At 36.5% G+C, this 25,535-nt stretch overlaps 1 protein-coding gene across 3 annotated transcripts; it reads right to left on the reverse strand.

Moving 5' to 3' along the window:
• Positions 1-693: 693 nt before the first annotated feature.
• On the reverse strand, positions 694-25,012 carry LOC487977 (cell surface glycoprotein CD200 receptor 1). 3 transcript variants are annotated; one of them, XM_038582815.1, is made up of 8 exons: positions 24,554-25,012; positions 13,818-13,880; positions 8,054-8,113; positions 6,183-6,497; positions 5,814-6,035; positions 3,022-3,127; positions 2,439-2,484; positions 694-1,759 (listed from the first exon to the last, which is right to left on the reverse strand). In XM_038582815.1, the coding sequence occupies exons 1-8, from the start codon at positions 24,618-24,620 to the stop codon at positions 1,688-1,690; spliced, it is 951 nt and encodes a 316-aa protein (XP_038438743.1). In that variant the 5' UTR covers positions 24,621-25,012; the 3' UTR covers positions 694-1,687. The 3 variants fall into 3 exon arrangements, with proteins under 3 accessions (XP_038438743.1, XP_038438742.1, XP_038438744.1); XM_038582814.1 differs by having other exon boundaries at positions 5,814-6,062; positions 24,554-25,011; XM_038582816.1 differs by lacking the exon at positions 13,818-13,880 and having other exon boundaries at positions 5,814-6,062; positions 24,554-25,011.
• Positions 25,013-25,535: the final 523 nt, after the last annotated feature.

Consider the following 25,535-nt stretch of genomic DNA (forward strand, 5'->3'; position numbering starts at 1 on the left):
AGTAACATTTATATGGGGAAACCGAATGGACTGTTTTGAGGGCATAGTCAACTGGTGTAAAAATGCTTTGGTCAAAATCACTTGCTAAATGTCATTCAATTAGTTTTACCCCCAAAAGAAACCAAAAATCTTTTTAACAATAAAGCCTAGTGTAGCCAAAACACCTGGAAGGAAGATGACAGTGATGTAAGAGCTGTCTTAAATGTTTCACATGGCATAGTTGAAAAATGAATGGATTTTGATTTAATTTCCACCATGATGAAAAATTTAATGTTTTTCCTGGATGGAGAAGCAGACTGATTTTTTTCACAAGTTTTCATAAATAAAATACATTTTTCATAATATTAAAAATAATTTGTATACACATTCTTAATAGTGTATTCCACAGAAAAAATTAAAGGAAAGGGTCATGTCATCCCTTGGGCATTCTCTTAGCACACAGATCATACTTTTTGGATACTGAAGTCCTTCATATTATATTCTTCATAGTATATAAGTTCTTATATAGTCAATGAACATATTTCTTAAATACCTCACAATAAAATGTACATCATAAAAATACACAATTTCAATTTATCAAATCTGAAAAACTTTTAGGCGTTAGCTAATGATGAGTTCAGAAAGTAATCCCACACATGTGTTCCTTCTCTCTTATTCCTGCTCTTTCTCATAAACATGAAAGAAAAACATAAATCGAGTTTTGCCAAATAGTGTAATTTTTATTATAGCCTTAAACCATATTTGTTAACTTGTTGGTTAAAAACAAGAAGTGGGAATCTTGCAGATATTAAAATAATAGTATATGGAAAGGCACATTCAAACACAGTTGACAGAATGAAAATTGGTTCAATCTGACATATCCATCAATAAAAAAATGCACAAACCCTTTTGACCTGAAGTTCCACTCAGGGAAGTTATTCTATAAATATACTTAAACAAATACAAAGAGACATATCCACAAGTAACATTCTATATGGTATTGTTTATAATACCAAAACAAACAAACAAAAAAACTTAAAACAACCTAAATTTTTATCACTAGGGCTATGGTTAATTAAATTATGATATAGCCATATAATGGAATTTTACAACCATTAAAAAGAATGAGGTAGCTCTGCTTGTATTGATATAAAAGGTCTCCAAGACCTATTATATTATTAGCTTTCTATAACTACAGAGGAGCATCATGATATATTCCCATCTTTGTCTTAACAAGGAGATAGGTATGATATGTAAATAGACATAAATGTACACACATACCTTGGGTGTACAAATATATATGTACATAAAATTTTCTGGATGAATACATAAAAGATGTTGATTGTTCCTTCTGCAGATTTCCTTCTTGAGGAAACTCAATTTTCATTATCTACCATACTGAACAATTTGAGCTTTATCATGAGCATTTACTTTCTTTGTATCAATATCAGTTCTTCAGAGAAACAGCTAATATCAGCTAACATTCCAAAAATTTCAATTGTATAAGGATATGAATTCAAACCTTTAAATGTCTTCTCAGAATCTTTGAAAAGCTAATCTCAAAATAGGTTTTCCTTGCCAGAACTCTAAGAAAAGCATAATAGTAGCTGTGCTATATCTTAATTCATTTGTCCTGCTGCTAGATTCCAGTAACTTATGAAGTATGGAGACACACAGCCCTCAACTTCACTTCGTAACACCTGAGACCTCATCCCTTGCTCACAGTATCGTAGAGTGGATTGTTCTTTTCTGTGTAGCTGGCATAGGGCTGCATTTCATCCTAAGAAAGAATTCAAAGTCAAAATCAATTTTAAAAAGCCATGAATCATCAACTACCTATGTTGATCTAACAGATGCCCACAGATTTAGTATCTACCAAGAGTGCTTTTATTTGTGTCTCTGTGCTTACATGGATATAATAGAAAAAAGAAAGACTTTTTTCTATTATTTTGTCAAAAAATGTATTGCTTATCTAAGTCTCAGTGTGAGATTACAAAGTTTGCTTGATAGTAGGAATGGAGAAGAATAAAGTAACAGAAGAGGTATTTCAAAGGAGAGGATCAAAGACTTCATAAGCTACTGGTTATGAGATTATCGAGCAGGAGAAGATTTAGCTCAGGTAGAAGGGAAATGATGGTATGGAGAAACGGAAAGGAAAGAATTGGAGATGGTTTCATGGGGGAGTAAAGATCAATTCAGTTTCTCTAAACATTACATTCCAAATTTGGCAAACATTATGTGTTTTTTAGGAAACAATTCTTGAAATGAAAATATTGTTCAGAATGTGTATAAATAGTACATGGTAGGTAATTAACAAACTAAGTACACTTGACTGTTAGCATATTGAAATTCGATTTTTTGCTTTTAACTAAAATACTAATATTGATGCAATGTATGATTATACGGCTATATTCGATTTTGTGGCTTAAAAGATTGCAAACTTTTTAATGTTATCTTACCTCCTCAACAACTGTAGTGGTTTCTGTTCTTCCTAATTTGCATTTTCTGCAAAAATAAAAATAAGCTGAAGTGAATGCAGAAAATATCATTATTTAATTAAAAATGGGAAAACAAAACAGTATACTACTGACAAGTGTGGTTTATTTTTGATAGAAGCCATTAATAAAATAGAATGGAATTATCAGAAATAAGAATGCTGCCTGCAGTTAATACACCTAAATGAGATAATTCTTTATTTGGTAAAAGGAGTGGAATTATGCAACAGAAGCCTGATTTTGGAATATATGTGACACATCTTTTTGGTACAAAATGAATTATTGTAATTCTTTTCTCTAATACAGAAAAATATACACTGTCTCTCCCAAGATCTTGTCCTAAATGGCCTATATCCCTATGCTCGCACGCCCAAGTAACCAAGTAAATGTCTCTTGTCATTTAGAGTATTTCAAAGCTAACACCTTTAGGACACACTTCTTGATTACGGGAGAGTTGGTGTTAACATATTAATTTTACCCCATCATTCCATATATCTGACCCCTTCTAGCCCAATAAAACCGAAGAAGAAAAAGCATCAGTTAATACCTGCAGCCACAGATTTTGAACAGCAAAATGGAACCTATGATGATGAATAAAATCAAAGTAGAGAGGATGATATATACAATATTCCAATTTAGTGGTGATTTGTGACCTGTAAATATAGACACAAAAATATATGCTGTAATTGTGGCACATCCAGACGATGGAACATTATTTAGCACTAAAAAGAAATGAGCTATCAAGCCATAAAAAGACATGGAGGAAATTTAAATGCATATTACTCAGTGAAAGAAACCAATTTAACAATGCTACATCCTGTATGATTCCAAGTATATGACATTCTGGAAAAGGCAAAACTATGGAGACAATGAAAAGATCAGGGGTTGGTTACTGGAGGCTAAGGTGGAGGGAGGGAGGAGTAGCTGGAGCAGAGAGGACCTTTAGGACAGTGAAACTACTCTCTATGAAACTACCATGGTGGATATGTGCCACTTCTACACTTGCTAAAACGCATAGGCTAAACACCTAGAGTGGACCCTAATTAAGCTATGTTTTATGAGTGATAATGTTGTGTTAATGTAGGCTCACCAGTTCTCATAAATGTATCAGGGTGTTGGAGATGGACAGAGAGGGGAGACTGTGCATGTGTTGGGGCAGGGGTTATATGAAAACTCTGTAATTTCTACTCAATTTTGCTGAGAACCTAAAACTGCTCTAAAAACTACAGTCTATTTAAAATATGTAATATAACTAAAAAGTAAAATATTGGAGATATCTATCTATCTAAAACAGTTTGTTTTTAAACATTGCATTTCTCTTTTATTTGAAAAAGAAAAAAAAATTTACAGCCAAAAGCAATAGCATTGTTTCGAACCCCTCTCCTTAAAAGAATACATACTCTTTCATTGGAAGTATAGCTACAGAAGCTGAGGATCCCTCCTGCAAGGTGACAGGGAGGAGATCTAATGACTAACTGGCAGTGGATGAGACAGTCCTTTCGATTCTGAGAGTTCATAAACGTAACATCACATCACAATAGCAGGGGTAAGATTGCACGCATACACAGGGCACAATTATTCTCCTCAGTAAATACTGCTAAAATGTTTTTAAAAATCAATTTAACAATGGATATTGGAAAATGTTTCAAGACGTGGGTTTTCTCTCCTTTCTTCTTAAACCTTAATTATCTGTAGGAAAATTTTTTAAGTAGAACTTTTAAATATAGAAAATGAACATGGATGAAGATGAGGAGATGAATAATTTCGACTTTTTTTTTTAGGTGAAAAATGTACAGAAGACAAATAATTTAGGGTGGAATAAGTAAGAATCTTAATATCCATAGAACACCAAGAAGACACTGGAATAGGAAGGGCTAAGTCTAATAAAAAGGGGCAAGTGTGTGGAGGGTGAGGTGTGAGCTAAAAGTTGAAAGCTTCTTTGAAGGTCTGTACTGAGAAGAGACAGGCTGCCAAGTCCACTCCCACCCTGTGCAGCCAGGCCACCATACCTCCCTCAAACAGCAGAAATAAGAAGTTTGGCCCCAGAAAAGATGACCTGAAGAGATTCAGAGTCAAGGATCCAGACATAGTGGAAGGTGGAGACGGAGTACCAGGCTGAAGAGAGGAGATATCAAAGAAAAATCTGAGTTCTACAGTCTCTCTCTCTCTCTCTCTCTCTCTCTCTCACACACACACACACACACACACACACACACACACACACACACGTTCCACTCTTATTCCCTGTTCCCATCACACCAATAGTCAGGGTTATCCCTCTAAGACAATAGACTGGAGAATAATCTTCTGCAGAACCTAAACAGTCCAGAGAAAAGAACTTCAGATAACCAAAGAATCCATATTTAAATTTTTTTTTCATTTACCTCCTTTTGGCCTATTGAAGCTAACTAGTTGATAGCATCACCCACAGATAACATAGCTCCAGATCAGGTAATTTTTGAAATCTCACTTTGAAATGAATGGATAGCCAAGGATTACCAGAGAGTAAAGGAAAGCCTCATACATAAAACACAGAGATTAAAACTAGCAAAAGTCTGGAATACAGAAGGAACTCAGATTAAACAGACATGGAATCAAGCAGAGCACTGTGGAAAGAGAGTGTCCAGGACACTCTGGTTGTGCCGATTATGCTGGTTGTGCCACAGGTTAGTGACTAGCTAGGCCAGGTTAGAACAAGAGTATGTAAAACTTCATACAGGATATCTTTAAGAAAAAAAAAATAGAACTGATGGATTACCCAAAAAATTTGATCATGTGGACAGTAGTATTAAGATGGGTTTTCTAATCTTCTCAGTGAGCTTAGTGATAATTAACATTAAGTACATATATATTTAGGAAAATAAAAAGTAAAGGTTAAATCAATGATTGAGATTATTATAGTATACCTAAGAAATTCTAGGCAGAACCTGGGGAAGAAAATCCCACCAAACTAAAAAATTGTGAAGAAACTTAATGAGTGACACGATCCTTCTTATAAACAAACATTTATTTAAAAATACAATTTATCCTTCTCCTAAAACCATAAGCATTAACTAAAAAGTAAACTACTCAAGCCAACTGACTACTTGTATACAGTGGACATTAATATTAAATTATTTTTATTTTAATTAATTAAATAAACTTCATTCTAAAATATGGCTTCTTAAAAACAATTTTCTGTGTTCTTCTTCTGGACATAACTCTTAATGATGGAGGAGAAGGACATAAAAAAGAGGATGGGGACATCATCCTTGAGTGAAACGCTCCACATCCTCCATTTTCGTTCTATAACTTCTCTGAAAAAAATGAAGATATCACGCAAAACCTCGAATCACTAACCTGGATTCATCTCAATGGACAGACTCTTGTTGCCAGTCACATGGGAGACAAAGCAGGACACCTCAGACACCTGGTGGTCCTCCCAGTGGCATGTACTCTGCACGGTCACTGTGTCATTGCCCAGTTGTTCTTCCACAGTGTGACAATCTCCCGTTGGGGTCCAGGAGATCTGTGCAGCTGGCTTCCCTGCAACTGCCCAGCACACGGTAGTTCCATTCTCGCCTAGAGACAGGGTCACCTTAGGGGGCACTGCAGAGATGCAGGGGGAAATGTTTCAGGCTCAACACATGCGATATGGACTAGAGAGAGACCTTTGGTTCAGTCTCAGATCTGGTTCTCTGGCATACCACAGTACGCGAGGCTCCTTACCTAACACTTGGAGGTGATGCCCATGACAGAAATTCCCATCAGGTGTGACCACTTCACACTTGTAATATCCTTCATGAGTGATGGCCACGGGATTAATCCGAAGGGCAAAGTTCTGATCAGGTCTGGAGTCCCAGGATATTCTCTCGTCTGTACAAGTTTTTTCCCTGGTCTTGTTGCTATCTGTCCTATAGGCTCTGATGCAGGAAGTGTTGTCTCTGAAGATTACTGACCATGTTACTACCAGAACATTCGAGGTGGCATTAGGGCAATGGAGCACAGCCCTTGTATCCACAAATACAGACAGAGAAGTGTTGGCTGGACACACACACAAAGAGAAGGAGAAAACAGAAGCGTGGTGAACAGCTTCATGTGCACATTTTCCACAACATATTACACATGACTTTCCTGGTGATCTTATTCCAAAAATGTTAGACTTAGGTAAAAAATAAAAATGCACATAATGTATAGAATACATTATGCTAATCCGGAGATGAACCCATTTCTCTCCTACATTTGTGTTATTAGATAAAGTATATTTACTATATGTGCAAGAAATATTTAAAGGGCTTAATATTAATTCAGAAGTTTGGTATAAAACAAAAAGGAAACAATATAAATTAAAGGACAAAGTCATCCAAATCTAATCTTTTGGTCTTCTCGAAATAGAAAGTGGAAAATTGCTGATGTGGTTTTCTCCTCCTACGTTTTGATTTGAAAGAATAGATCAGTAATATCAGAACAAAATGCCTATCCCTAACGTTGCCATTTCAGATAAACATAAATAAAAAAGGGTGAGATGGCATTCAGGTTGAGCAAGCTGAACTTTCTTAAGTTATTGTTTATTTGGAGAATCCCAAAGACAAAATCAGCAGATCATCCTTCCTTCCTTCCAACTGAGTCACACGCACACTGCCAAACAGTCCCACTGGGAACTCTGCTCACAGATTTCATTCCTGTATGTTCTACCAAATTATGAGAATTAAATGAAGAAGTTCACTGCTTTTGTCTATCTTTAAAGTAAAACTTCAGCCCTGCAGCCTACAAGTATTCTCCAGTATAGAAACTCCAGCTCTCCCATAAACACACATAATGCATCCATGACTGGGGGGGGGGGGGGGGGGGGGGGGGGGGCTTGGGGATACATTAGGAGCATCAGATATCACATACCTGCTGTACCCAGGTGAGTGGCAGGAAGCTCATCATTTTAACGTGAGTGGAACCTGCTGTGGCGGGGCAAAGTTCTTATGTGGATGAAGTGTTTGTGCTAAACTCTGCATTTGAGATCTCTCCTCTCCTCTTTTGGTATCTTGTGTTTGCCTCTTGTGTTACGGACTCAAGCCCTTGCATTTCAAAGCCAAATCAAGATCCCATAACTACAGGAAGCAGGGGGGGTTTGTTTAGAGTACATCTGAGGGGCAGTTAAATTCATGCTCCTTCCACCATGCACAGGGCTCCACACCCCATGCTCAGGGAACCTGCAACTTGGCCAAGGCTTAGAAGTGAGCAGCAACACCATGGCTTGGAGAGGAGCTAGAGGTGGGTGTGGGCGAGCATACATGTGCCCAGGGGCAGGATGCTGAAGATGAAACCAGAAAGAGAGAGGGTGGTGAGCAGCATGTTTATGACTTCCCCCATGAAGTTTAGCACAGTGCCTGATAGAGCTCCATAATCTTCATAGGGAATTGAACTGCTTTAGGAGAGGAGGGTCAGGGTCATGCATGGTCCCTCACCCCGTTGCATTCAGATCACCATGCTCTTCAACTGGCTCAATATTGTCCCCCTGACCAGACTGTCAACTATGTTTCTAAGGATGTTGAACACTTCCTCCCTTTAGTACTGGCCTCTAGAAAAAAAATTAAAAAGCATATTACCTTCCACAGGAGGTGTGATGCTTTTCTGCTTTCTTTCCACAGGTGACGTATTTGTTGAAGCTAGAAAATATTCAGAAGAAAGTAAAAGAAATCAATTTTTGGTGCCTAAATGGAGTGCAAGGTACTATGTATCCACAAAACTTATAGACACCATGATAGAAAATGAGTTAAATATAAATAAATTTAACAAAAAGTTTTGCAAGGCAGAAATTAGAAGTTTTTCCATCAGTAAGTGGAAATACATGTTAACACTTGAAAATTACATAGAAACTCTTAGTCAGCGATGCCATTTATGGGACACCATGTTTTTTACTTGACAGCAATTTCCTACAAGGTAACCTGACTCCGCCACTTCCCTAGTCACAGTGGATTGGTCCATCATTGGTGGCTCACTTGAGCTGAGCTGAGTATAGTACTTTTCCAGTATAGTACTTTCTGCATTACTCCAGAAGGCTCCTAACATCTTCTCTGTCTCAAACCTCTCTTCTTCTCAGTTCATACCTTACCTTGCAGCTGTGTACATGATTCTGTAACACAGGGGTGATCCCCTCCACTCGGACACCCTTCAGAAATCTCTCACCACCTGAAGACAAACTTACATGTCTTTGTATTGGCTTTTCAAATTGACCCCAAGATTAAAGTTGCTTGAGTCAGTGGTGGGTACCTCACCCAGCTGCCAAATCAGAGTACTTTCTCAAGTATTTTGGAACCATATTGAGAAGATTAGCCCCCCCAACAACCCCCTCTCATTTTTCCTACTGTGATGGCTAATTCTGTGTGTCAACTTAAAGTTGGCTAGGCCATGGCACCTGAGTATTTAGTTAAACATTATTCTAGATGCATCTGTGAAAGTATTTTTTAGATGAGATTTACATTTAAATCAGTAGACTTTGAGTAAAACAAATTACCCTCTAGAATGTGGGTGGGCCTTATCCAATCACTTGAAGACCTCAATAGAAAAAGATTGACCTTCTCGAAAAGGGAATTCTCCCAAAATACTGCCTTCAGATTCAGACTGCAACTCTTCCTGGGTCTCCGAGCTACTGGCACACTGTGCATATTTTCGATTCACCAAGCCTCCACCATCATGTGAGCCAATTCTTTAAAATAAATATTTCTCTAGTTACACAGAAAGTAGATAGGTAGGTAGGTAGGTAGGTAGGTAGGTAGGTAGGTAGATAGACCGATAGATCTCTTGTTGTTCTGTTTCTTTTAGGAAGCCTAACTAATCTATCTTCTGAAGAATGTCACAGAAACAAAGAAGAAAAAGGACATTATTCACCTAGTTCAAGTTTCTAAATCTGTATAGCGCCTGAGATCCACATGTATTCCTTCCCTTGCATTCTGTAGAGTTACTGACAATCAAAATAGTTCTAATCTACTTCAAACTTGATTTCTGAGAAATTCCCATTTAAGTACTGTTTTTTAAAAACAACAATGAAAAACTAATGCTTCTCTGATTTAAGAACCTAACAAAGTTCTTCCTCTGGGTTTATAAGATCACTATTTAATAAGCATTTTATGAGCCTTCTTCTTATAAAAATATACCTCTTGCTCTCATTCTAATTATGTACCCAATTCTACCACATTAAAAAATAAAGAAATTCACTAAAGGTCTTAGAAATAAGCGGTGTTCGGGCCTCTAAAATAATTAGGCTTTTTTAGGCAACTAAGTTTTACTGACGTGGTCTGGAAGGAAGGCAAAGAATGATGTGATAACGATTAAATTTAGCTTCTATTGGACTCAAGAATCTACTCCAGAAACATAAGAAGTCAGAATTGACCTCAGAGGGCTTACTGAAATCAAGCTATAACTTAGATATTCTAGAATTTAAACCTCCATTATAAGCAATATAACAGCCTTTCTAGACCTCTCCCAGCTTCTCAGAAGTCTAAGGTCTGACAGTTTCTTCCTTTGTTCACCAGCAAACAAGACTGAGGGTTTATAATGAGAGAAAATTTAGGATGTGGGTAGTTTTGATGATGGTATTGTAGTTTCCATTTGGAGGGTCAAAAGGAAGTTTCTAAGTTGTATTAGGAATAAGGGGTATGACTGTGGAAGGAGCCTTGGTGTCCATCGAAAGATGAATGGATAAAGAAGATATGGTTTATGTATACAATGGAATATTCCTCAGCCATTAGAAATGACAAATACCCACCATTTGCTTCAACATGGATGGAACTGGAGGGTATTATGCTGAGTGAAATAAGTCAATCGGCGAAGGACAAACATTATATGTTCTCATTCATTTGGGGAATATAAGGGAATATAAGGGAAGGGAGAAGAAATGTGTGGGAAATATCAGAAAGGGAGACAGAACATAAAGACTCCTAACTCTGGGAAACGAACTAGGGGTGGTGGAAGGGGAGGAGTGTGGGGGGTGGGGATGAATGGGTGACGGGCACTGAGGGGGGCACTTGATGGGATGAGCACTGGGTGTTATTCTGTGTGTTGGCAAATTGAACACCAATAAAAAATAAATTTATTATAAAAAAACTAAAAAAAAAAGGAATAAGGGGTATAAGTAAGGTGGGCTGGGGATTACTGGAAAAGAACAATCAAAATCTGCAAACTTTTTCCATAAACGACCAAAGAATAAACATTTAAGGTTTGCAGTCCATATGGTTTCCACTGAAAGTATTCAATCCTGCCATTGTAGCAAGATGGCAGCCATATATAATACAAAAATAAATGGGCATAGCTTTTTTCCAATAAAACTTTAATTATAAAAATGAGCTGGCTGGATTTTGCCCATGGGCCATAGTTTACTGACTCTTAATTTGAAGGTATAGTACTGTTTGTTCAAATTTCTTGCATTTACCACAATGAGAAATAAAAATAATAAACATCTATTCAGAATTTTACTTGGTACCTGCTTAGTTTGCCTTTTAAAAATAAACTAAATCTCCACTGACCACTCCAAGTTCTCCCTCAAGTGAAATAAATGTCCTATTCTATTTTTACCATAAATAGTAATTCTTTCCTTCCTTTCTGTCCCTCCTTCTTTCCTTTCTTCCCTCATTCTTTCCTTCTTTTCCTTACTTTACATGAAGTGTGGCAAGTATTAAGGGCACCTAAAAGGACTGGCTAAGAATAAGAAGTAAGAAATAGGAATAAGAAAACTGCAATAAGTCCTGCCCCCTTCCTAGCTAAGAGAGATGTCTGGGACCAAGAGAGGGCCACCGTGATAGACAAAGGTTAGTCTAGTACATGATGGTTTTCTATTGTGGTCATTTTGGCCTCTGCAGCCCTAAAAACTGCTTCTATTTTAAAGATACAGACTGTTGTCAATGGAAAGTTCAAGAAACTCAGTCTTGACCAATAGCTCTAAAGAGTTTCTTCTAGCCTTTGGATTTTACTCAATATGCCCTGTAGATATTGTTACTTTTAGTGACAAAGCAAATGAACTTTGCTCTGAACTTCTAAGCTGTTACCATCTCAGTGGATTCTTTTTTAACCATCTTGTCTGGGAATATTGGCAATTTAATTCTTATCACATATAACTAATTCCATATCTGGATAGTACAGGATTCTGTTAGAAGAACCTGGTCTGGCATTAACTGATGTCTTCACAACTGATTTGAATGAAGTTTTCAAGCATCTTTCTCAATGATCTCCCAGAAGGCTGGAGTGTGGAAGAGACTTCTGCCTATTAAAGGTATTTCAGTGAGTAGAGATGCATAGAAAAATCTGCCTCTAGAACCAGATATCAAATTTTCCTATAATCGAGCAAAAGAGGCCTCCTTCCAAAGAATGCCCTGAGAGGGAATATCAGTAAATTATCCCTGAGACTTCTCATGCTGGAGATAAAACCACAAGTCGGAATGTACTCTTAAGTGTACAAAATGATTGTTTTCAGAAGAGAAAAAAAAAAAAAAAGCTTTATTTTCACAAATATTCCTGTAATTATTTTTATGATATTGGAAATGCTTCTTAATGCTTCTAGTTACCATAGAATGCCAATTTCATATCAAGTGTCTTCATTGAAAATAGAAAGTGTTCTTATTCAATCTTGCTTGAAGCTTCATGTACATCAGAGTAGTAAAACAAAGGCATCAACTTTGATCAACGGTCCTGTGATTTCTTTCTTTAATTTCTTTAAATGAAAGATTTAGGGACACCTGGGTGGCTCAGAGGTTGAGCGTCTGCCTTCTGTCCTGCGATCAAGTCCCACTTCAGGCTCCCTTCACGGAGCCTGCTTCTCTCTCTGCCTGTGTTTCTGTCTCTGTCTCTGTCTCTCATGAATAAATAAATAAAATCTTTAAAAAAAAATAAATGAAAGCTTTAAATTTTCTTTAAAGTTCAGAAAGTTTTACATTGTTAACATCAGAAGTCGAATTTAACACTTTCACAATGTATGTGTATATATATATATAGAGAGAGAGAGAGAGACAGACAGACAGAGACAAATGTGAATTGTTTTTTAAAATATATTTGTAGGGGTGCCTGGGTGGCTCAGCGTTAAGCATCTGCCTTCTGCTCAGGGCGTGATCCTGCAGTGCCCAGATCAAGTCCCATGTGGGGCTCCCTGCATGGAGCCTGCTTCTCCCTCTGCCTGTGTCTCTGCCCCTCTGTGTGTGTGTGTGTATCTCATGAATAAATAAATAAAATCTTTAAAATAAAATACATTTATAGTATAAAAGTAGCTTAATTTCTCTTTGTATTAGTCACCTGGGGCTGCCTTAACATGTAATGACCTACGTGGTCACATGAAACAACAGAAATTTATTCCCTTATATTTCTGGAAGCCAGGAGTCTGAAAGCAAGGTGTTATCAGGGCTTGTTCCTACCAACAGCTCTAGGGAAGAATCCTTCCTTGATCCTTCCACCTTTTAGTGGCAGCCAGCAATCCTTGGTGTTCCTTGGCTTGTAGATGTATCATTTCAATCTCTACCTCCATCTTCGTATTGCCTCTCCCTGTGTCCTCTCCTTTTCTCTTCCCTTCTCAGGACTCTTGTCATTGGATTTAGGACCCACTCCATCAAGGATGATCTCATCTCAAGGGCTTTAAGTTAATTACATCTTCAAAGACCCTTTTTTATAAATGCAGCCACATTCACAAGCTTCAGTTGAACATTTCTTTAGGGAGAGGACACCATTCAACCCACCATTCTGGGGGGAGCACCAGTGATGCATTGTTTCCAACCTTTTTATTTATAGTTTATACAGCTACTTTACTTATTTTATCCAGTAGTTGACCTGGAATCTAATTTTTCTATATAGTGAATAGTTGAGTGCAGTTAGAAAGTATACTTATAAGTCCAGAAATGCATTTTAGAATCACTGGAATTATTTTTCAATGAAGTGAGGTATATAATAAAAATAAAAACTTAAAATATAAAGAAAAATCTAACTACAATGGCAACTTTGGTAGACAGTAGGGCTGGGTGGGGAACAGAGTCAATAAATTACAAATATCTGCTAAGACCTATTTTTTTAAACCTATGTTCCAAAAATTGAATGAAAAATTTAACTTATGTTTCAAAAATTGAATGAGAAAAATTTTGACACACCATTGGTTTGCTTAGTGATCACATTCTTCAAAAAGGCACTAAATAAGCACAGAGTAATTTTAGAATGAAAAATTTATGAACACTTTTAATAAAATAAATAATATTTTATTTAGACTACTTCAGACAATATAGTCTATAAATACATGTAAGACTATTCAAGATCTTAAACATAAAAAGTATACCATCATCAAGCATGCTTCTAGTCGAATCAATACGTGATGACCATTACCCAAGCTGTAGTTGTCCTTACCCGTTTGGTACTGTGTTAAGTTGTTTGGTGTACCAGGACTTTCTCCTCCTGTACCTATGCACTCTGAAAAGACATATGAGATGATCAAAAGAATACACAGTAGTATTTCTGACTCCTAGTTAAACCAGACTTTTTTCACATTCTTCAGGCCATTTTTGGATTGCGGTTGACAATAAAAACATAAATTATGACAGACAAGAATTCTCAGGCCAATTTTCCCAGTATGAACTTTTGACTTGAACACCCTATCTGTTTGGCATACCTCTACTTTAGATCCAAAGTGTCTATCACCACCCTCCTGTTTTTACATTCAAGTCATTTCTTTTTTTAAAATATTTTATTTATTTATTCATGAGAGACACAGAGAGAGGAAGAGACATAGGGAGAGGGAGAGGTGGGCCCCTTGCCCGGAGCCCAATATGGAACTCCATCCCAGGACCCAGGGATCATGCCCTGAGCTGAAGTCAGACGCTCAACCACTGAGCCACCCAGGCATCCCCATTCAAGTTATTTCTTATGTGCATTTAATCTACCTCCAACTGTGAAAGAAAGCATTTTTCTATTCATTACAGGCTTTTCAGGACCATTCAGTAGATAAAGTTTAGTAGTGATGTGTTCATTGGGTGCTGGTTTGAAGCAAAAAAGGATTTTCCTAAGCTGTGTTGAAATCATACCATATAAATAACTGTCTATTACATTCAAATTTTGTAAGGCAAGCTCTAAGTGGGAATTGCTAATAAACATTTTTTTTTGAGCAATACACCTGGCAAAGTATTCACTGAGCATAGAGACATCATAATAAACAATGCCCTCTTCTCTCCAAGAATTTAAGGTCTAGGCAAAGAAGGTCTATGTATACAATTACAAGGTAAAGTTTTCAGAGTGATGATAGAAGCAAACACAACGCCCAGAAGTTAAAAAGCAGAAGTGTTTAATTATAAAAGAGCAAGTGTAAAAGATTAGGGAGAATTCTCTACAACAGATGATACTTGACCTGGATCTCAGTAGATGAGTTTTTTCAGGGAGACAGAAGGAAATCTTTATGCACACAGAAAGAAAGTCATTTAGAAGAAGATAGAAAAGCTACATGGGATTTTCAAAGAATTACAAATAGTTTACTGTTGCTATTAAGTGAGAAAAACTGGATGTATGATTAGAGTTGAATCTGGATATTGGCAGGTTCACCGTAGAAGGCACAACTCCTAGAAAGTGTTCACAAGGAGATGATACACTTCTAGTGCATCTAGAGTGGTTGTACCTGACTGGCAAAGAGAAACATTTTAGGATAAGATTTCATGCACAGTGTTTTTCTGGAGAAATTTTGAATCTGTTCCTCTTCTTAACTTCCATTTTCTTTAATAAAACATTATTTTTTAAATAATAATTTTTAAAAGATTTTTTTTATATATATTTGAGAGAGAGAGAACACAAACAGAAGAAAAAGGCAGGGAGTCCCATACAGGGCTGGATCCAAGGAGCCCAGGATCATGAGCTGAAGGTAGACACTTAACCAACGGAGCCATCCAGGCACCCCTTAAAATAATTTTTGAGCACTTTCACTAGGAGCAAATTTTGGGTAACTAGCATATGTTATTTATTTCAGTCTCCCCATCCTGACAGGTAAATTTTTATCCTCTTTTTACAGATTAAGAAATGTAGACTCATAGTAATGAAGCAATTTGGCCAAAACCACCCAGCTTGTAAGCTGCTCTAATTCCCCAACTATTCTTGTGCAAGTAGGTCTTACTACAGTGAAAAGAAACCAAGATTTGGATCCTAAGAAATGCAGTACAATAGTTACACTACCCAAATTAATCTAAATTAAGAGAGTTGAAGAAGCAAGTCCAAGCCACATTTTTTGAGGAAACAGAAACAAAGGTCTGAAAAAGTATATCAAATGGCAAGTCATTAGAATTGGATTATAATGGCATATGGACACAAGCATTATGAATTCTGAATCTGAATGGGAACAGTTAAGCTAAGGAGAAGGATTGTAGACGATTGCCAAAATTTGTGGGCCAAACTTATCACTAGATTGTAAGCTCTATGAAATCAGGGATTTTCATATGTTTTTCCTCCCACAGCCCCAATGCTTAGAAGAGTGGTTTGCCCAGCATCCTGGCATGTAGCTGACTCAAACTAGGTTAAAAACACAATCTTACAGCAAACTGTTCTAAAGACATGGACAGTTAGTTTACATAGGAAGCACAAAAGTCTCTTAGTCATATAGGAAGATGTTCATACATCATTCATGGTCAAAGAAATGCAAATTAAACTATGCAGAAATACCGTTTCTCACCCATTAGACAGCCAATGGCCAAATATGTGACAATGTACTTTGGAGCTGTGGACAGATAGGCATGGTGATATAATGCTGGTGGGAATGTAGAATGTTACAACTTCAACAGAGGGAAATTTGGCAATATATAGCAAAATTACATATGCATTTCTTTTTTCACCCAGCAATACCAATTCTCATAATCTATCCTAAAGATACACAAGCAACAGTATGAAAAGAATATATGCACAGGCTTTTCATTACATTGTGATAACAAGACTTTTAGAAATAACCCAAAGGCCGCTCGTAGGGGATTAGTTTTCTAAACTATTGTACATCCACAAAATAAAAGATTTTATTTATATATTTGAGATATATTATATATATATAATGAAACTCTTAAAAAGAATAAGGGATAGCTCTATAAACTGTTATGGAGTAATCTCCATGGTATATTGTTAAGTGGAAAAAGCAGGATACATAAAATTGTATATAGTACACTACTGTTCATCTAAGCTACGATGGGAGGGATACGTATGGGTGTGTGTGTGTGTGTGTGTGTGTGTGTGTGTGTGTGTTCTTTCTTTCCTTACTTATAATTTCAAAACTAAATGGACAAAATAAGAACAAAAATAGAAACGGTCTCTGATTTTATAGATTTGACTTTGGAACCATGTAATCATTTTACACAATTATAAAGCATAATCAAATTACTTGTAAAAACTAAAATTATTAAGCAAAGTGAAACAAATGAACCTAACTAACTGCATGTAGAATTGGTTACATAACCACATATAGAGCAGCTATTCCAACTGACTTTCAAAGCACAGCAATTTGACTATATGCTGCTAGTGTAATATACTTAATGGCATAAATAATTGCAAAAAAAATCTTTATTTTCAATAATCAAATTGCTAATGGTAGTGGAAACTACACTGGAAAACTTCTGGCAATTCTTTTAAAAGTCAAACATGTGCCCACCATTACCTGACCATTCCAACCCTAGGTATTTACTTAAGAGAAATGAAAACATATGTCCACACAAACACTTGTGCATAAATGTTCATAGCAGCTTCATTCACAATAACAAAAAGCTGGACACAACCTAAATACCAATCAACAGATAAATGGATAGATTTTCCCTATAAAGGAATATGACTCAGCAACAAAAGGAACCACAGCAACATTGATGATTCTTAAACTCATTGTTGAGTGAAACAAGCAGACACAAAGAGTATACACTATACCTTACACAAAGGAGTCCTACGAATGTGAAATGTTAACTAATCTGTGATGCCAAACAAATGAGGACGAAGGCAAAGATGGGCTGCAAACATACATGGAGGAATGTTTGGCAAATGATGAAAATGTTCTGTATCTTGTTTGTGAGGATTCACAGGATATGTCAAAACTCATCAAACTGTACCTTTTAAATGGGTACAGTTAATTATACATAATTGTCCCTCAATAGAAGTAAATATAGTATCAGAAACATTAGATTTTAACACACATAACATTAGAACATGCATCCACACAAACACAAAACAAAATACAAATGGAAAAACCCTTGATGCTGAAAATAAGGTTTTAAAAAAAAACCTTTTCCATCTAAGTTAAAAGCATCAGTAGAAGTAAGATTGTTTTGTGATTTTAGTACAAATGAAACTTCTTACTCACTTTGAGCACTAGAAGTTTCCTTTCCCAGTCGTCATTGTCATAAGCCTGAACAAGTGTCTATCACCCACACAACAGACATTGTATGGGCATGACTGTGCAAAGCTATACTCCAAAGGCTTCCTCCAGTTCGAGGCGGGGGGGGGGGGGGGGGGGGAAGGGGGTGCTCTCAGAAAGAGCACATGGCTTTTTTGTGAGGTTAAACAGTTTTTATCTATTCTAAAATCCTGTGGTCTGCTGTCCTGATTAAAAAAGTGAGAGATAGGCATTGTTGATATTTCACCACTCCCAAAAAACCCTTGACTGAATAACTGATAGTAACCTAATTAGAATGTGGATCATGCCATATTCCAATAGTTACTATAGTCGCTAAGATTCATGTATTATTTCCAATGTATGGGGATGGGAAATGAAAAAGTTAAAGAGTTCTCACCCTCTCATTCATTTGCAGATTTTTTTAGGAGAAGGCAAGCAAAGCAGTAAGGAGGTTAATAAAATGAATTTTAAGCTAATAATGCTTAATTATAGGCAAAACTGGAGCCTAAAGTACTTGGCTATGCTCTAATAAGATTCCCATATATCTGCAAAAGAGAATCATATAGTATAGTTCTATTTTTGCATTTCTTTTGACATTTCTGGATAGAACTTGGGGCCTCTAAGCTAGTACTAACTAACTAGAAGTCATTCCTATTGCTTATTATGGTCTTTCCATCTTCATTTGTCATCTTTATTGTTTTTCAACATTGAATGAATTTACTACTTTAAAAAAACAGAATATAGAATATATTGAAATATATTTCAATACATTGAAATCTATGGAAAAATTGTGATATTTTACATAAGGAAAACCAAATAATATGATTATTTCATTCTACATTTTATATTTCGGTCTTTCAAACTTCAAAACTCTACAAATTATTTTAACAAATATAGTGCTGGACCATCTTGGATTAAGCAATGGCTGCAAAATATGAGAGATATGAGTTTTACTTATTACTCTGCTTCTTTTTTGAATCATTTTAGGTAATCAAGTGAATTCATATGCTCTAGGTTTCCCCTCTGCAAAATGCAGACTATCGTTCTTAATTAATGAGTAAGGAATAACTCATGAAAGGTATTCAAAATACATTGCAGACTGAGGTATTAAATCCAGTTATAAGGAAGTACACCTTACCTAAAGATTCAAGGTTTTATTTAAAATAAATGCAACTTTGAGACTGAGATCTTAATCACACAAAGACCTGGAAACTCAAATTACATTGTTAGAACAATCTTTATTTAACTACACTAAGCACGTAAGTTTTTCTAATCAACAGTACAGTAAAGCCAATACAATACAGAAACCTTTACTTTGAATCTTCTGGCTCTAGAAAGCTTAAAATACCAAACTTAACATTTTAGTTAGTGAGTGTTTGTTTTGCATTTTATAAAACTGCATATTGTGGGTATAGGTTAGACCTGCAAGTATTATTTCCTAACAGTTACGAATGCATTCAAGCAAGAAGTTGTTGAATTAAATTGCGTCCTTTTCTACTGATATTGAGAATGAATTGCCACCCAAACAGGCTAACTATATTTCTTCCTCTAATGCAGTAGTTTTCACATTGTGATCTGGGAATTATGAAAGTCCATGGTAGCCAAACAAAAAAATCCATGAACTTTGTAACTTTTGAAAATTTGAAGCACAAATTATACTTTTATTTCCGATATGTAATTAAAAAGCAGTGTCGCCCTGTAGGAATAATTGGAAAGTATCAACAATTCTCCTCTAAATTCTGTTAGCAAATAGAAATGCTTGAAATAAAAGACTCGTGTGAATCTTTTCTCTACCAAAGCTGCCCAAAGACTAATGCATTAATTTTATGATAAATTTTTGAAATAAAGGAAATGTTTTCTGCCTTCTAAGATTATGATCAGATTATGATCTAGTAGTTTTCATTCAAATGGCAGCTGAGTGATCCCCTATCAGTTATATTAGAACTTTTGGACTGATGGAGGGCAACTGGAGGCTATATAAATATTCATTGATTCAATTGCAGTAGCTAAGCACTCAATAAATGCCTATTCATCATGGAATTTCAATTTACTGAGAACAATGAACACTAATCAAATAATTATGTGAAATTACAATAACAGCAAATGAAAAGTGTGAAAAATGTACCCTGAACAACATATCCTAGTCTTGAGGTAGTGGAGAGCCCCTAAGGTGGTTCCCAGTATTGTCTCTTCCTTATATTCATGTCTGTAAAATTCCCTCCTCTTGACTGTGGGTGGGATTCATTTATTCACTTACTGAGCAAAATATAGCAAAATGATGGATGTCAGTGCTAAGAGTCAGTTATAAAAAGACTGTGGTTTCTGTCCCAATGTTCTCTCTCTCTCTCTTTCTCTTTCTCTCTCTCTCTCTCTCTCTCTCCTTCCCTCCCTCCCTCATCACTGTGAGAAAATAAATATTTGTTTTGGGGGTAATTTATCATATAACAATAGGTAATTAATACAAGGTCCAATAGACAAAAGCCAATAAGAAGAAGGAGAGACAAAGACAGAGAGAGAAGAATTTTCTAAATAAAAGTACCATTATGTGCAGATGACATGTACCTGAAGAGATTATAGAAAACTAGGATCTGAAGACCAGGGCTGGGGTGCCTGCATGGTGCAATTCATTAAGTATCAGACTCTTGGTTTCAGCTTTGGTCATGATCTCAGGGTCGTGGGATCATCAGGCTCTGCACTCAGCAAGGAGTCTGCTTAGGTTTCTCTCTCCCTCTCCCTCTGCTTCTCCCACCCCCCTCTCTCTTCTCAAAGAAAGAAAGAAAGAAAGAAAGAAAGAAAGAAAACAAACCAGGGCCAAAAAAAAAAAAAGAATATCATCTTTTGTTATGTTAGTGTTACATAATGATTTCAGAACTTCTTTCCTGAGACAAATGTATCTTCTTACGGAAGCAGAACAGAAAGGAAAAAAAGTTTTTGCCATTCTAGCCATATGAAATATAACATGTTTTTAAAATGAAAACTCTCTCCTTCGTATGTATTATAGCTTAACATTTCTATTATGAATTCTTGCTTCCAAAAAAGAAAGAAACTAAAATACAAAATAGGAGATTTCTTATCTTAAATCATATTTGTCTAGAATGAGTGGTCTGTGACCACAGTCTAAATCTCCTCCATACCCACTGTCTCCTCAACACCAGCAGTCTTGTGGCTCCTACACCCTTCCAGCACACAGTTTTGAAGGTCACCAGCTCCTTGAGAGCCAAACTTTTGGCCTTTATTCAGTACTAGTGCTCTTGGATTATTTGGAAGATGTGGATGCTATTAATCACTTTCCTTTCTTTGTAAAACCCTTTTGTCAGCCTCTACCACTATCTTTGTGCTTTGCCTCTGATGTCTTTCTCCTTAGGCACATTAATGAGGACATTCCAAGTCTCAAGTGCCCATCTTTCTCTCTGCATCTTTTCTCATTATTCTCCATACAATTGATTTCTCCTTGTTTTTTTGTTGTTGTTTTTGTTTTATTTTTTTTAACAACTGAAGCCATAGCTTAGTTCCCTCTGCCTTTCATACAAACTGTTTGACCTGCCTGCAATGTTAGTCCCTCACCTCTCCCTGGCCGCTCTTTTCTGCTCTTCATCTCAAACATCACTTCCAAAGGAAGTCTTCCTTGACCCTCACAGAACACACTAGATTTAGCAATTACACATTTCTCTGTCACTCTCTATTTCTTCTTTCACATTATTTAATTATGTGCAATTATTTATTTAATGCTGGCTTCTCCTCTGAGATTCTAAGCTTTGTGAGAGTGTGATTTATGTCTGTCTTTTCCAAGTATCCCCAGCATGAAGCACAATCTCTAACACGTGACAGGTATGCCCTTACTTATTAACTGACAGATTTTCCCAGACATAATTTGGCACATCTTTTTTACACTATATTTTTGATATTATGGATGAGTTTCGAGATCAGTTCATTTACTAAAAAGTTGAGTGATAGCCTTAGTAATTCCTTGAACAATGCTGAGCTTTATTTGCCCATGTATAAAATGAAAGGATTTAATTTGAAGGTTTCTAAAGTCTCTCCTATCTGAAAACTCTATATTTCTCGAAAGTGTCATACATTTCCTTCATTTCACAAATGAGAAAATTATCGTCTAAAGAGGGTAAGCAATTTCTTAAAGATGACACAGCTAGTGGTTAAATTTTCATCTCATGACAAACCTTTAAACCTAACACAGAATTATATAAGGATCTAGAAATTCAGGGAAAGGAGACTGAGATTTTATTGAGAAAATTAAAAGCATCAAAATATTCAATGCATGGATGAAATCTGGAAGCAAAAGGGCATTAATAATATAATACATCCAATTTCAACTTGTGTACCTATCTTTCCCCATCTATCCAAATTTATCATCCAAGATCCATTTTCTCCATTAAGACTTCAAAAACTCCAATCTACTGTAATAATAAACAATCTCGTCTTTGGATTTTACTAGATTCATAGGTAATTTCAAGACTGGCCAATTCAATTACTTCATCTTAGCTTGATCTCCCTATTTTAATTGCTAATAATTAAAATACCCTCACACCCTCCATAAATAATCCAGTGTTATATAATCTGAAATTAAGACAGACTTCTTTCTTTTGGCATTTGTTTTTAATTTTCCTTCCTCCATCCTTTTCAGCTAGCCACAGTTTTGATTTTTTTTTTAATCTCCTCTTCTTGTTACTGCCTGCCCCCTAGTGGAAGATAACAACAAACGATCAAAATCAGCCCAAAGAAAAGTGGAGGAACCCTTTTAAATTATCAGAATTTTAATCCTGATAATCTTAATCAGTGACTTTTATAAAAGGTAGAACCAAATTGATTAAGATAGTAATTTTGCTATCCATTAATACAAGAAAAAGATCTAGAATAAAATAGGCTAAAGTAAGGAGAGTGTGAGGAAAGAGGACCAGACACAGAGGTGGAGAAACTTGCTGGACAGTGGACTGCTTCGGTTGTTTTAATTTTTCCCCTCAGGTATTTTCTTAACAAACCTTGTCTACCAATTACTACATTGCTTGAATTTATAGGCAAATAAGTCAACAGAAAAGTAAATAGATTTTTTTAAATGCTGTGCTTTTCATTAAAGTCATTAGTGTTTTATGTGCCTTTGTGAATTCATCTTGTACAATAAAATGTGTTATTTCTGTTTGGCAGTATTAAAAACAAAGCAGTATTAGTAATAAACACATAAATTCATGCCCCAAGTAGTTTGCTTCTCATTATTCTGAATTATTTCACGAGAAATTTATCATGCAAATCTCTGCATGTAATATAATTTGCTTTTTTGTATCTTGATGCTAAGCATTTCAAAAACTTTATAATTATACAAGCACGGCTTTCAGAGATTTGATTTAGGTAATATATTCTAGCTGTATTCAGAAATAGTCTTAAAATTCAAACCTTTAGACCATTACAATTTAAAATTATCAAGTACTTTTTTATCTTGATTTTTTTTCCTTTACTCAAAAGTCATAGTGCAACTTGACATGAATCAATAGCTCTTTGCCTAGCTGGCTTCCCTGCCAAGTTGGGTCCTTGCTTTCCACAATTAGGTCTCAACTACAGAAAGATTTAGATCACTTGATTTTTTTTTAAGTGAGTAAGTAATCCGTTAGCTTACAACCAAGCATAGGCAGCATAATTTTTTTTTTCAGTGGTGTTATAAATAGTGGTGCTTTTTAGTGAAAAGCATAGCCCTATTCAAATGTCCACTGATGGTCACAGACCTAGCTGGATGTGGCTCTGCCATAGATGCGTGGTGTTGAACAAATCAATTCACCTCTCTAGGCCTCAGTTTCTACTTTTTAAAAATGAAAAATTGTCTTCCATGCCTACTTCACTGATTTGCTTTGCAGATCAAAGGATATAAAGCATGTGAAAATTCTGCATGGAAAGGTAATACCGTATGGTTGTTTTATTTGTGCTCACCAGTAAGACTTTTTTGCTGGAAAGTAGGCAATACTTTAAAAGTCTTTTCTTTTTTCAATGATCAAATTATAAAATTTAATGCCAACTACGCTGTTCCCTTGCAGTTGCTCCCATTTACTAAAAGCGAAACTTGAAAACTCTCTCCCACATCAACTCCTACAAACCCTCTGTAGTGAAACCAGGACACCCCCACCATAGCCCCCAGGGCCCTACAACTCCTACAAGAACCTAGATGTTGCAGTGTCCTCTCATCCAGAAAGTGTCTTTTACAGCCTACACATCTTAAAGATAAATACAGACATACCTCACAGATACACCACTCAACTTCGAGCGCATCCTATTTTAAAAGCACCTGGTCATACAATGTGATTAAAAGGAATAAACTTTCCTAATTTATATGGTTAACAATATAGACTTAAGTGGGGTGGAATTATTATTTAAATTTTTTTTTTAAGAGAGAAGAGGGTAGAGAGAACCCAGATGGCTTGGATTACCACTAGAAAATATTTGATATATTCTGCTTGGCTCAGAAAAGTGGGGGGTGAGGGGAGAGCGGGGGAAATAAGGAAGTGGGCAGTGAAACAAACTATAGAGATGCCTTTAGTACCGTAGGATAAAAAGTAAAATAAGTAAGACAAAGAGCTAAGTGAGGAGAATAGAATAACATGATCTGAGAGCAGCCCCCTCCCCCATCTCTGTGATAGCATTAGCTGGCCTCCCTCCCCAAGAAAGGTAAAGAAAGCTCAGCAGAAGCTAAGCCATGTTTGCCACCGGTCATTCTCCTGTCACTCTCCCACAAAGATTTCAGACTTACCAAACACACAGAAGATGGTCAAACCTAGTAGAAGCCATAGCTCAAAAGTCCTCCCCGCACAGGGCATTTCTGATCTCTCGTATTGTGCCCTCTACTGAATACTCTGCCTCCACACAGGTATGAAAGGAGCTGTGGACATGGTGGGGCTCTCCTCTGGTCAGCGGCTCTGTGCGGGATCCTCTTAGCCCATCAGCAGCAGGGACACTTCTCCTTCCAGCCTCTTCCCTCCACTCTGTGTGCTAGGCTGATTAGTAAGTTGGAACAGAAGACACTCTTCTTTGGAACTTGACACAGCAATAGATTTCCTGTATGAAGCACCGAACCAGAAACAGAGGAAGCAGATTGATTGAGCCCTCTTTCAGCTCATTGGTCCCTCTCTCACTTCTGCTGCACACAGATCAACCTTACAGTAAAGCACTGAATGTGCCCAAGATAAACAGACTCGTCTAAACTTGGATTACAGAGCACAACAGGATATTTATCTGTCCTTGGCCCATCCCCTTACATTTCCCAATCACTGTAACTTTTGAAAGCTTCTCTGAGTTGAAGAAGAGTATAGCCGCAGTAATAAAGTTTGGAATAAAATATCCTCCCTTGAAAATTCTTGCGTGAAATTACTGTCCATAAGGTCCACAACTCTAGAAGAATCATAATTGTATTCGTTTCCTACTGGCACTATAACAAATTACCACAAACCCAATGGCTTAAAAACACAAAAATTTGTCTTAGAGGTCAGAAGTCCAAAATTGACCTTACAGGGCTAAAAGCCAGGTGTCAGCAGAGCTGTGTTTTTTTCTGGACACATGGAGAGAACCCATGCATTGCCTTTTCCAGCTTCTGGGTGCCACCAGCATTCCTTGGCCTGTGGTTACATCAATCCCACCTCTGTTCTGTTGTCACGTCTCCTTGGATCGTAAACCCTCCTGCTTCCTTCTTATAAAGACCCTTGTGAGGGGTGCCTGGGTGGCTCAGTCAGTTAAGC

Source organism: Canis lupus, chromosome 33 (genome assembly GCF_011100685.1).
Source record: "Canis lupus familiaris isolate Mischka breed German Shepherd chromosome 33, alternate assembly UU_Cfam_GSD_1.0, whole genome shotgun sequence".
NCBI classification, from domain to species: Eukaryota; Metazoa; Chordata; class Mammalia; order Carnivora; family Canidae; genus Canis; species Canis lupus.